The 14,387-nt window shown below is 42.8% G+C and overlaps 1 protein-coding gene across 3 annotated transcripts in view; it reads left to right on the top strand.

Moving 5' to 3' along the window:
- Nucleotides 1-4,071: 4,071 nt before the first annotated feature.
- akt1 (v-akt murine thymoma viral oncogene homolog 1) overlaps nucleotides 4,072-14,387 on the top strand; it is a 30,378-nt gene continuing 20,062 nt past the window's right edge. Inside the window, exons 1-2 of one of the 3 annotated variants that reach the window (XM_041060460.1) lie at nucleotides 4,072-4,227; nucleotides 9,205-9,390. In XM_041060460.1, the coding sequence (XP_040916394.1) occupies nucleotides 9,345-9,390 (46 nt within the window). In that variant the 5' untranslated portion in view covers nucleotides 4,072-4,227; nucleotides 9,205-9,344. Of the gene's footprint in view, nucleotides 4,285-6,194; nucleotides 6,326-9,204; nucleotides 9,391-14,387 lie in introns of those variants that run through there. The other 2 variants (XM_041060461.1, XM_041060462.1) reach the window with 2 other exon arrangements.

Raw genomic sequence — 14,387 nt, forward strand, 5'->3', positions numbered from 1 at the left:
TAAAGGTGCAGTATTGTGTTGTATTGTGCTCATATTACTGTCACATTCCTCAGTTATGGCACAGATTTGCACAATAGTTACAAACTGGACTTTTGCACATTGAACTCTACAGTTTTTGTGGAGGTTTTTTTGATAGTAGTTCTGCATTTGGGGAAATACACTGATGTGCTTAGATGAGAAGATCATCTAACACTTTCACATCTGGACAGAGAATACGTAGCTGGACCCAGCAGCAAATTAGCTTAGCTTAGCAATAAGACTGGCAACGGGGAAACTGTAGACCTGGTAGACAAAATACGTCTACGTGCACCTCTAAAACTCACTAATTAACACATTAGTTCTCATTTATTTAAATCCATACACAAACCAAAGTGTGGAACATTAGTTTTCAGTTCTACGTGGCGTCATGTGCAGGATTATTTCTTGGTCGGGAACAGAGATTACCTGGAGTCTCCTTTCAAGCCAATGTAAAACCACTACCTTTCATTTTTACACTTTGGGCTTTTGCACAGATCAAACAAACAAGGAATAACACTAACTCTAAATGAGCTTTACAGGTTCCGGTAGAAAGACTTGAACAGAGCCAAGCTGGCTGTTTCCCATCTATATGCTAAGGTAACTGGCAGCTGGCTCAATCTACATATTTTCCTCACAAGGAAGTGCACAAGCATATTTCCCAGAATGTCTCATTTAAGTTTTTTGTCTAAATTGATGGTGATAGAGGGTGTTGAATGTTTTTGATCACAAAAAATCACAAATTTGTGATTTTGGCTACATTTAAAAAAAAAAAAGTATTTTTAAATATTGTTTCCTCCACACATGGCACTCAGAAAGAACAGTAACCTAAGAATTCTGAATCTGAATCTTGAATCTTTGGTGCTGCAGCTACATAACAGACAGATTACACGTCCTGCAAAACAATGTGACAGTACAGGCAATATTGCACTGCAGTTGCTGGGCGATGTGGTGTTGGTCAGACCCTTCCACCACCACAGCCTCCTCCCTGTTATGGCCCTCTTGCCCTTCTGTGTCTAATTGTTGTTACTGCGTGTTATCTGTTCTCCTTCAACGGCCCCTGGTCTGTTCTTTTAGTCATACTCTGGACAGCGACTGGATGTGGACAAGAGAAGAGATCAGATGAGTCTATGACAGGAAAGACATTATTAACTCACTCTGACTCTTTGATCATGTTACTCTTGCTTTGAACCTGCAAAACAACAGGGTAGTAGGCATTCCCATCACCAGACAAGAGACAGCTGAGGAGGAGGAAGAGGAGGAGGAGGAGGAGAAGGAGGAGGGATACCCTCAGTCAGCTCTGTTTGTATGAAAGGAACAGCTTGGCAAGACTGACGCATAGTAGCAGCGAGGAACACATTACAGTGTAAGTGACAAAGAGGGGAAATGACAACAGAGGAGGCTGAGAGACAGAGGGCAGAGGCCAGAACGATTTTCATCACGGAGGGAACGCTGGCAGCTGTCCCTGCTGTCCTGTTCTTGCAACATTATTTATCAATCATTGTGCGACTTTTCACAATCACTGTCTTTGCATTTTTGTGTCATACCCATTTGTAGTTTGCTGCACGACGCTGATTCAACTTTAAGCTGATGAACTAGACTATGCCATGCTTACAGATGACATTTCATTAAGAGGTTTGATCTTCAAAAGTCACAAAATCACAGTATATCTAGCAAGTTGATAGTGATGTTATCAAAATGTGAAGGTGAGAGGTTTCCAAAACCTTTTCTGCAAAGGACCTAGTCAGAAGCATTGTTTTTACACATTGGCAAGTCATCTGAGGGCTTCATATGATACAGAAGATCTTTGACTCCTCTCAAGTCTGACTGAGCTGGCCTGTCTGTACCTGTCCTGAACTGGTTTAACTCCTACCTCTCTGACAGGGAGTCTTTGTGGTTGTAGATGACTGTTTATCTGAAAGAACCTGATCTAAATCTCAGTGGTTTTACATTTCCCGTTTTGCAATTTAAACAGGACACATGCCACGTGTTTAAAAAAAAATGTGTTCTGGTATTGTTGCTGCATCTCTTTGCTGCATCCCATTTAAAATTATACTTTGACAAACTAATGTCTATTTAAAGTCCACTTACAGGCTTTTTAGGTGTTTTTTTTTTTTTGCCTTATCACAGATATGGATCTGTGGACATTAGTTGTAGTGATTTCAATCCATCCACTGATGAAGATAGTGTGTGGTGGGCTGGAAAGCCCCAGAAAAAACTTTCAAGAACAACCAAGATAAAACAGATGTGCTGAAGTGTCAAAAACATGGTTGTAAAAGTACATTTTGACGTTTTTTGCTGTTTTGTTTTGTTTTTTGTGTGTGTTTTTTTTTTGGCCACAAAGTAAAAAAAATCTAAAGGTTATTTTTGATTCTGAGCTTCTGAGCTTCACTTTATAGGTTACTTGGCTTTTATTGCAAATGTCAATGGCCCTTTCCACCCCACAGCAACTCAGAGAGTCTTGACTACTGTAATGTCCTCCAGTCAGGTGTGTCCAAAAAATACGCCATAAATCAAGCACCGGAAACCTGCTGCTTGAGTGCTGACAAGCAACAGAGGGACATCAGCATTGCATCTGTGCCTGCATCACTTACAATGGTTACTTGTTAGCTTTTCAGATTGATTTTAATATTATTTTACTAGCGCATACATGGATACCTGTCTAAAACTTTTGTAAGTGCCAGAACCAGGTCCTGTGGGGACATCGGTGTAACTGTAAGACAACAAGCGTTGCTCCACACCAGTTCAACAGCCTTCTTCTTCAAGTCTGACTGATACTTTAGCCTGAAGTTTGTCTAGACTGTTTTATCCTTCACTTTGAGTTTTGATCTTTTATTATTTTCCTGATTTTTTTTCTCTTAAATTAAAAGTCGCAAGCCACTTGAATGCACAGTTAAACACTTATAATTGTTCACAACTAATTTTTTCACACACACACACACACGTACCCTTTCTGCATTGTGGTGATGGACATTGTTATTTTTTCGTTAACTGAAATGTAGAGTGCCTTATTTTAGCATTTTAGAGTGAACTGTGTCATTTTAATTAGCTCACTGCTCTTATTAGAAATCATTTTCTCTCTTTCTGTACCGTAAGAAAATGATTCTTTGCACTGCATGAAGTTGCATTAAGTTTGATTAACTGATTAATTAACTAACAGAAGTTACTGAGGACATTCACTTTATATAATTTTTACTTTTATTGCATTTCTGACAAAAAATATTACACTTTCTTATTTCTCATTACTGGATTTCGCAGATTAAGTGAAATATGAGTACATCTTCGTAGATAAATGATTTAACATCCTGAAGGAAGTCCCTCATTTGCAGCATCTTTCCTTTTGATACTTCAGCACAGTTCTGAGCCAATGTTTTTGCCTCTTGGAGTATGTTTACGTTGCTTCTTTTATATTATTAAATTACATTACCACTGATTAAATGACTTTTGACAATATTTTGCCATAAATATAGTTTTAAAGGCTGTTAAACAAACATGCCAAGCCTAGAACTGAAATGATTAGTCATGTCATTTATCAGTTGATCGATAGAAAAATTTAATTTGACATTAACTTCAAGACAAAATTCTCTCATTCCTGCTCCTCAGTTGCGGAAGTTTATTTGTTTACCTAGTCTTTTGTGATTGTAAACAATAGTTGTGTGTTTTAGACTGTTAACAAAACAAGCAATATAAATGTGTCAGCTTGGGCAGTGGGAAATTGTTTCACCATTTTCTGACATTTTAAAGACCAAACAATTAATCTGAGAAATAATCAGCAGATGAATCGATAATGAAAATAATCACTGGTTGCAGCGCTACTTACTGCATCCCATAGTACAGGTAACTGACTAACAACTACAGAACCCCATTTTGGATACCACCGGCACAGATAATGCAGCGCGGAGTTCAACAAGGCCATGCAGAATAAGCACCTATAGAAACACTGCAGGATTTTTTTTTTCAATGGGACGGCTGACAGCCTGCTACTCCTCCTATGAGTGTGACTCATAAATGGGTCGGCGTTAGGACCCGGGAGAGCAGGCTGCCACAGAGGCATTGCAGACTGCGCGTTTGGGAGGTGTAGTGGAAGAAAGGCAAGAGAAACGGAGTAAATGAGAGCACTTTTGTCCAGATTGTTGAAGGACTTATCAACTTAATATACCACCGAAACAGCTCCCTATAATGAGACGGACACACTGTTGAATTCCTGCCCAGGTAAATGTCCGCGTTTCCTTCGCATGGTTAACTACAAGAGGTCGACAGCTAGACAGGGTAGGTCCCCATTGTACTTACATGGGATGCGGTTATTCTCACCCAAGCTGCCCTGCTAGGCCCCATATCCTTTCTATCGCTAAATGCAAACCTGAAACGAGGTACTTTCCTGACTTCACTTTGCTGTAGAAGTTTTTTTTTCCTTACCAGTAAAGTCAATGCTTTTCAAATATCCAGCAGTGAATTATAACGCGTTGTTGTTGTTGTTGTTGTTTTGTCCCCCCACCACCACCACTACCCCCACCCCCCAACAAACAACAGTGTGTCTCTCTGTAGATGTTAACCATTCATTTTTGACAATGACCACTTTTGAGACACAGCCCTCAGGCCGGAATACGTGCAGTCATGTTACTTTGAACGGTTCACCTCTACGAGAAAGTTGTTTTTGCCTGTAACTTCATGGCCCCGGAGATAAATGAAAACAAATGAGCTCAACGAGAAAAGAGCGCTTCATTCATTGTTGTGAATCACCAGCGCTGTTTGTTTATTTGTTTGGGTGAGCGATTAATTGCCCGACAATCATTTTGCGTGTAGTCACTAGTTCTGTTAGCCTGTTGCTGTTCTGCTGAAACACTGTTGCATCCACATACAGTGATTAAAAAAACAAACTATTACATCTTTGTTGTGACTTGTTGCCCCCCCTTTCCTCCCCCCCCCCCCTTGTATTGATTCTTAGAATGGGGGGCCCAAGAACATTTGATCCATAATCTGAGCAGCAGGGAGGCCATAAATAATAATAAGCACATAGATATGATGCATGAGGGTTACTGTTTTTTTGTGATAGGTGTCACTGTCCTCCCTGTTATCATCCCATCTACAGTGATGCATATGTAAACTAAATCATGTTAACTACAGGGAGTTCTTGTCAGGTGGGGTTTATTTTTGTGGGAATCTTATCCAGTGGGTGTCTGTGATGTGGAGTATACTCATGTAGTGGGAGTGCAAAGGAAAAAGTTTGTCAGCCGCACATCTCATCACATCAGACATGCAAGATCTAAATATTTAATGTCCACTTTGAGACAAACCTTATAAGACTTATGTTATTATCTGTTTGTCTCCATCCCCCAGAGGTTACACATGCATGTACAGTATGGAAAGAGAACGTTGTCCCCGGGCATGTTGTACTCGTTACGCCTTTAGTGTCAAAATGTTTTTATCGGTCATGAGACTACGTCTGTCCAGTGTGTGTACGCAGGGGAACTTGGCATGTGACCCGGGGAAGACGCAACAAGCTGGTGTAATGATGCAGCCACTGACTGCTCGGCTGTCCCTGTTCTATTTAGAAAATACCAGTCACCTCCCACCCAATCCCCTCGCAGGCCCGTTGACGCAAATGTGCCACCAGTTGCATGCAGAATCTGAGGAATGTTGTTTGAAATTTTGTCTTTGTACGCAGGCAGACTTACGGTGACCGTCTCCTCTCCTCCGTCTGCCTGTGGCACAGGAGTTTAGATGTATTGTCACAGAGAGGCATACGCTTCTGATGATGGTTGCTCACCGTCAGCATCGCATTAGAGTTCAGCTCTCGGTCTGTGTCACCAAACTGAGCAGACAAATGCTTTTTGTTTCATTCATCGTGTTTACTGGTTGCTGAAGTTAACGGCCAAGTGATTTCATTTGCAACAAATGTCGGAGGCTAGGACTTCAGAGTCCTTTTCTGTGTGTTATACAGATCCCTTCAGAAGGACAGAATGAATTTGTAACGACTGGTATATATTTAAATAAGTCCAGCTTTGTGATGCATCTTTAATTTAGTTCATGGCTTGTCTGAACAGCGTGAAGACGAATACATTAACATGAGTCATAGAGAGGTTGCTGTTCATGTCATCACAGGATTAAAGCAGTGAGCTTGGCTTTCAAGGTTACAGTAACAGTGGTCAGGTATTCAGCTACAGCTACCCACAATATTCTTATCGTTAGTGATGTGTTTTCAGGGAACTTGAAAGAGGAACTTGGCGCTGTGGAGTAGACCACACTAGCACTGGCTCCATTGTCTCATTAGAACACAAGTGTCGCTTCAGGGACTGTTTTCCATCAACAGGTGAGCATGTGTCATGTTCTAATTTCTTTTAATTGTCTGAAATATTCGAGTGTAATGTTCCACCTCTGTAACCGTAACCCAGCTGCTGACATAGTTGTTTACCCAAGCACCCGCAGAAAATGGAGCAAAAACAGCCTTGTATCTATTGATCTTTGATGAAGGAAGTAGCGTGGTGATGTCGGCCTGATTTTACTCTTCCTGCCATAAACACATGGGACTGTCCTCTCTGGCCCAGTGACAGACTCGGTGTGTGGCATCTCTGCTGCATGACACTGATTTGCATTGAATGGGGTGGCCCCTGGAGCTGGAGCCAGAAAGATGAATGATTGAAAGCTGCACTGACAGCAGGGCAGGCAGGCAGGCAGGCGGGCGGGCAGGCAGGCGGTGGCCCAGAGGCCTGAGGACCATGTGACCCGCTGTCAGGGTACTGGGTTCATTCAGTGGCTGCTGGCTGCAGCGCTGGCAGCAGCCCAGCTTTTCCACACAGGCCGCAGTAGCAACAGGTCGCTCCCATTAAAACAGCAGCGCTCTGTTGTGGCTCCAGAGCCGGTCTTGTGCATGTGTTGCTTTTTTGGCTGCGGTGTGTGTGCTCAAGTTTGTTTGTGTGATGTATCCCAATGTGTATATAATGTGTGCGTGCCTGTGTCACAGAGTACACACTAAGATGCCGAAGGGATCCAACGGTTTGTGTGATCCCTAGTTTGAATTGCTCTCAGTGTGCTTTTTCAAATCCCTCTCCAAGATCCTTCCAACATCGACTGTGTGACACAAGCACCACAACCCCAGTGCAATAAACAAAAACACTGAGCAAAAATAAACCCTGCTTTCATGAACTCACTTTTGCTCATTGATGGAAGTGAGCAGAATGGCAGTAAAAGGCGTGTTGATCGCACATTCACCAACAGATGTACTGGAGCCCGGGGCTGTGCTGATATGACTCGTAGTCTGTCAATAGTCACATCCACTTCCTGTTGTTGTCCCCACCAGTAAGCTGGATGGGGCCACTCAAACAGAGCTCTCTTTTGATGGCTTTACTCTGACGGAGCAGCAGCAGGCAAATTGATTTCAGTCGATGGTCAGAGATTGCCTGGTGCAGTATGTGACATTTGTGTGAACAAGTATAGCAATTGATCATTCTTTTGCTTCTGCCCTGCACTCAAAGCTGTATTTATATCATAAAGAAGTACTGAATGAATCAAAAGGTCAAGTGTTTTGGTTATGATAGCCTGCAGGTTTTTAGTATGTGCCGCTGAGGATGGAATTCAGCCCCGTTTGGTTTATCAAGTGACTGTCAGTGCATTTTTATCCTGTCTTGTATCGTACACTTTGACTTGAGTTTGTAAAGGTAAGACTGTTTCTGTAGTTTGATCTTTTGCCCACATTTAGCATTTATGCAGCACTTTACTCATATATCGTACAAAACCCTTTCACATATTTACCGCCTAGGTGTGACAGTAGGTTTTTCGAGTCTGTTCTATGTGTTTATGTGTTTACGTATTGCTTCTGCCACAGGTCAGGCAACACTCACAGATGCAGCACACGTAGGAGGAGTAAACAATGTGCGTTCCCCTCACAACATTTTTAATTTGTGGCAGAAAAATTTTACCTCAGTTGCTGCTCTATCACATGATCGTCATCAGGAGATGGAGTTTGTCTAATTGTCACAGAACTATGGGGGGGGTGGGTGGTCACATTTAAATTTTCAGTAACCAGTGAATATTTTAATTAGGTGATCAACCTAATCATTTTATTGTTGACAGAACGGTCTAATTTTAAAGTCCATTGAATATCTCTTCTGGAACTTTTGATCATATCAAATGATCTTCATCACAGTCTTTATTGATAATATTTTAATTTCAATTGTATTTGTTTTGTTTATAAGCAAAATATATGCTGGTTGGATCATGCCAACAAGATAAATTAGATTTGTCACTCAGACCTACTGTAGCACACATTGCTCTTAAATGAATTTCATCATAAATTAGTTCTTATGTAGCAGAAAGTTAAATTCGCCAAAGAGGATTTTAATGACCAAATTCTAATTTGGAAGCAGCACAGATTGGTGAGGTTTTATATCTGTGGAGGCTGCTGGACTTCTGATAAAATTCAAAATGATCAGAAATGTAGAATATGGGGAAATTAATAATCACTGTCAAGATCATAAACAAACAAAAAAAAAAAAGATTAATTTGGCCTGGCAGTGGAGGACTCGAGCGATACTCTGTTCAGAACAGAGCGACTGAAAAATCCTTTTGTTTTCAGGCCCTTTAAGTTTGACATTCAGTCTCATTCATGTTTTGGCAAAAACAAAAATCTGCAAGTGGGATAATGATCCTTTCCGCCCCGCCTCAGAAACTCATATAATCAGCACAGCACAAACAGAAACATCACAGACCTTCCCAAATACCTTCGAATTTGAACTTGACAACATTTGTTAAATAGGATCCAAAACCTAGCTTTGTAAAATAAGCTTTAAAATCAATCATTTAGGCATCCTGGGTGAGAATTAATTGATGACATGTCCTAACTCACTACTGTTAAAGCCATGACTACAAGAAAAAAACAGTCTATCAGGAACGGTTGTGTTGTGTGCGAACTGCATGGAATTTTCCAATACGGGGAGACTTCATTGTAAATGCCAAAAACCACGGCCTTACACAGATATTTGAACCTTGCAGTGGTGCAGGTTCCACATGTGAAAGGGACTGCAATGTGGTTTTAGCATATTCTCCACTAACCGGGCCATAAAGCACAAGGATCTTCTCAATTCCACTGCCTCTTCTCTGCTATGTTGACCTGAGGGTTAATATTCAGACAAGTGGAAAAAAAAATCTTTCACCTCAATACGGAGCTAATTTTTACTCTTCTTTAACTAATAGATAACCACCATTGAGAAGGCGGCTGTAAACCCCAGGACCCCGTCTCCAGGCTCCTGTAGAGGGCTGAGTGAAGGAAACTTGGGAAACAAAGCTGTGTCTCTTCCTGTGGGAAACCTGGATCCTCCACCCTGCCCACCAACATGACCAGTGTGGTGATCGTCAAGGAGGGATGGCTGCATAAAAGAGGTAAATAGATATATAATTTGATTTAAAACCTGTTGTAAATATTTTTTTCTTGTTTTGTGAACACAACTGCACTTGAACCTTTGCTGTGCTAGAAACCAAGCTGAAATAAGATAATTACTGGATGCACCTCATTATTTACAGTATGTGCAATGGTTTCTTTTATGTATTGTTTACAGTTCAGCCAGGATGTTGTACAGTCATCATCACCTCATGCACTAGAAACCCAAACTGTTCAAACTTGTGGGTTAACCAAGATGGCACAGAACATAAAATATGCAAAGACCCTAAAATATGTTCATTATGTAAACATTTCAAAAGCCCTTGTCAATACTTGTAGGAGAAATGTGTTTAAACTGCAAACCAGTTGTGCTCGGTTTATTCTTTAAGCACGTGCACGGCAGTTTAATCTACTGCGTTTTGGGTGTTAATTGGAGTAGAGCATAATGATTAAAATATTTAGACTAATTGTTCAGATATTTCACAAATCCACATTTCTTTCATTCCTGAGGTACTTGGATTAGCAAGAGCTCAGTGTTTTGATGCATCTTTGTTTAATGAAAGCTGCAGAAACACATGAACCCAAATACATATGTCCAAGGTGATTGATCACTGGGTGAACCCATTTAAACAGGCAGTGTGCCAGAGCTAGTGTAAAGAGCCATCCAGTTGCTGAGTCCCCAGTGGGCCCCATTTAGCTGCTCTGACAGTGCTGTGTGGCGTGGCGTGGCTCAGTGTCGGGCGTGAGTCCTGTTGTTTGGACGAAGAGGCATTCCTCACATACCTGCTGGCTTTGAGCAGCTTTATGTGTGCATACTAACTCTTGCCTTCAAACTGCGGCTGCCTCACGGAGCCCACTCCACCTCCGCCTCCACCACCACCACCAGGGGCAAAATAGGATAAGGAACCTTCTCCAAAACCACTGAAGGCTCGCAGGCCCAGTGCCAGAGAACCAGGCTTTTACTGGAAGAGGGGAAACCAAGACTCTGACTCAGGGGATAAGGTGATGGGAGCAGGTCACTTGGAGAGTTCCTGGGACTCTGGGGGGAAACAGAGTGCTGCTGTGGTGCATTAGCCCTCCTTCCCCCTCCTCAAGGCCCTGGACTAGGAGCATAACAGGCTGCTGTTTTAGGAAAAGGTCAGCCTGGTTCGGCTCAGTCGGTCTTCGGCAGACACACCCTGGTCATTCCAGTGAGTGTAAGGATAAAAAGTTGGTTGCTGTTTGCTTCTTATCAGCAGAACTTAGTATGGACCAACGATGCAAAGTCAGAAAGTAACAAACAGAAATTCCATATTTAGAGCTTTATCTCATCTACAGTCCTGGGCTTCTGTCAAAAAATCAACAATCTGCCATCTGAAAGCAAAATTCATGTCATGAGTTAGATTTGTTTTCGAGGCTTTAGAGGCAAACTGTGTTATTGTGTTTATTTAGGCAAAAAAAAACAACAACAAAACAAATGAGGATAGGAATGTCCTTTCTTTGGAAGGGAACATGTAAAATCACATTTGTTTAGCGTGACAGTGAAGTGTCATTCATTCCTGGTCTGTAAATTTGTATACTCACTTAATTGCGGTGCTTGTTCCTGTGATCTGTACCACAAATTTGGCACATGTCCATTTTTTTCCACACCTTCAGCAGCGCTGATAAGAACAGAAGATTTTGATAGAAAGCTTGTGTAAAATTTAACTATAAGAGTAGTCAAATAGTGACTTTCAGAAAAACAGGTTGTGTGGCACATGTGCACATACACACACACACACACACACACACACACACACACACACACACACACACACACACACACACACACACACACACACACACAAACATACAGAGAGTGCTAGAACTGACACCCTTGTAGTTGTGACGCACACACATACACACACTAAACAAACAACCCTTCAGGAATAGTGAGTTGGCATGCTGTCGCAGCCCAGCAGCTGTGCCCTGTGAAATGTCACCCAGAGCCTCAGTGTTTTGATTGGAGGGCGTCCGCCTGCCTCCTTGACAGGAAGGCTTTTAGTGTCGCGTCACTGTCATGCAGTCTTTGCCCCAGAGTCACTGCACAGAAGGTGAACCTGCAGTAGCCCTGTCTCGGTGTCCATCACCTCAGGCAGGCAGCCCCTGCTCAACCACTATCATCCCATGTTGCACCTTGAGTGGAGTGTTTTATTTGTGTGTGTGTGTGTGTGTGTGTGTGTGTGTGTGTGTGTGTGTGTGTGTGTGTGTGTGTGTGTGTGTGTGTGTGTGTGGTGGCGCCACCCAAGTGACTCACATCACCATGTGGGCGTAATAATAAATGGCTTATGCCGCTTCCAAGTGTGTTCAGCATGCTCATTACTCCCATGTGTGCACTCAAAACACTAATTTAATGTTTTACAAAGGATAGCCCTCCATATTTCCATCAACATTTTGTGTGTGTTCCAGAGACACGGTCCAACACCAAACCGTGACTTAACAAAAGCAGGTACATTTAAAATATGGCCTCATCCTCTAGTAATGCTCCATTTAATGGCTCTACATGATGAATGGATTATTTCACGGTGACCAAGTCATAGGCACAGAACACTGTGGCTCTGGTGCGTCAGCTGAACACATCCATGCCGTTCACACTCGCTCTTTGATTCCTGTCTGATTAATCATGTTCGGCATGCACCTACGAACACTGTGGAGACTCCTGTAAGAAAGTGGACTGAGCATTGTACCCCCTCTCCCCAGTAGAGCTAATCTGTCATTAGAGCTGCAGATTCTTGGCCTCGGTGTGCTCTGTACATTTGTTCCAGACAGACTGCACTCAGTGAAATGATCTCATTCTGAAGGACACACCTTGATACTTTCTCCTTAAGCCTTGAAATGCAGTAATGTGTCTGGCTTGTGGACACTGCCTGGGATGCGTTGTTGTGACTGTTATCTCGGTTATCTGTTTTGGAAGGACAGTTTTGGAATGCAAGACAAAGCAGCTGAGTAGGGCGGGAGCCGTGTGTGTATATCTGGACATGCATATGCAAATGTGTGAGTGTATGGACAGTGTGAAGCATATTTATTCAGAAGCCACGCTGCCAGCAGGACATTACCCAGTGCCCTTATGCACAGACCGCATCACAAGTACAGCCTTGCAAAAACACTGTAACTTTGTTGTTGCTATCATAACCAGTTGTTATATGTCCCCAAATGATACTTCCCTTTTAAATCCTTCACAGAGGGTAGCCACACACTTTGAATGTGCCTACGGCCTCTAGTGGCCGCAGAGACCGAGTAGCATGTTATTTCTTTTTGCAAGTGTGTTTTTCCAATGTTTCCATCAAAGCCAGAGCATCATCAGACATCAAAGAGGCAGATTGTGGGTTCCCTAGTTTCCAGGGAAGCGCTGCGGCCAAGAACCCAGTGAAGCTCAACAGAACAGCGCTCGCTTGTCCTCCCCTCTTCCCTGGCCCTTGTTTGTTTGACTCATTTGCTCCCTGACAAGTATAAAGAGCCGGCCCCCTCGTTAGGCTAACGAAGGCCACAACAACTGTTGGATTTGGGTAGCACGCTCAGCTGGCTCCGACTCATGAGAGGAGGAGCGGGGTGAGAGAGAGGGAGGCAAAGCAGAGAACACAGCAGTGGAGATAGCGAGGGAAAGATAAAGGGGGGGGTGGAGGGGGGGGGGGGCAGACAGAGAGAGAGACAGAAGTTGAGCAGCGTCTTTGTGATGTTACCAGAACATTGCTCAGTGACCCAGTCGGCCTCAGCAGAGTGGATGGATGCTGTGTGCAACGTGCCACACAGACCCTCTCGTGGTTTGGTTTGGAGCGCATGTGCTGATTTGCTCCTTCGCTGGTCATGCGGCTGAAGGACACCCATGAGCTGCTCCTCCAAGCGAGACCTTGTTGGTGGTCCAGGAAAGTGCATGAGACACAGAGTGGGAATGAGAAGGGGGGGTGGGGGGAGGGATTCATGTGTTTTTATGAAACAGCAGACACAGTAGTCAGTGTAGATGATTTTTTTTTTTTTTTCCATCTTTTGAATATCTGTGCCTTGTACATCTGGCGAACAGGCCTCCAACAACTCAGCCAGCATTTTCCACATTTTTGTATTAGTTTTCTCTGTAGAAGCTCAGTAAGAGAACGTGGTGTTTCCTGCTCTTCAAAGAAGCAGACCCACCTGATTAAAAATGTCTCATGATGCTGCAATGCTGACTGTCTCAGGACTTCAGGACTTTGACTTGCTGCCAGCTCTGCTGCTGGGCTCGCCCAGGCTCCTACACATCCCCTCATTATGGCTGTCATGGGCCACACAGTGCTGCAGTACACAAACACACACTCTCTTTCACACACATACACACACATACATTATATGCTGCAGAACTGGAGCAATAGCTCATCCCATTTGCTGATATTTTCAGCTACATTGTCAGGCATTTCACAAACAAGTCTCTAGTACACATAAAACGATTAAATCTTTTTGCATGAATCCCGAAATGTTTCTGTATTTATATCCTGTATTTGTGAATAATATATTACAGTAATTAAAAACTTACGAAAGTTATGCAATAGAGGCATATATTTATATTAAGGAAAGATTTCTGTCTGTACCTTTATTATTAACTTATGTCCACTCCAGATTACAGTAGTGGAATGATTCTATTTAAATCAGCAATTCTCACTTTACAATTAAAATATAAAGAAAAATCAAACATCTGTGGCAAACTGTGGGAGAACTGATGTAGCACTGATGATGTAGCATGTAATACTTTTTACTAACTTTTTTTTTTTGCAAATAACTTTTCCCACAAATAACCCCCAACTTTGGTGGTTGAATACTCAGCCACAACCAAACAGCAGTGGAAACTGAAGTGCCAGACAGATCTGGGAGTGGAGCCCCTGTAGGCAGGGTCCAGCAGCAGAGGGTGTCACACCGGGAAGCCAGCGCTCCGGCCGGGTGTCTGGCCGTCAGCGCAGACCCCCTGCTCTGGGTAATGGGAAGCAGTCTTCCTGCTAAATGTGGTGGAGAGAAGTAA

Source organism: Toxotes jaculatrix, chromosome 17, assembly GCF_017976425.1.
Source record: "Toxotes jaculatrix isolate fToxJac2 chromosome 17, fToxJac2.pri, whole genome shotgun sequence".
In the NCBI taxonomy this organism is placed as follows: domain Eukaryota; kingdom Metazoa; phylum Chordata; class Actinopteri; family Toxotidae; genus Toxotes; species Toxotes jaculatrix.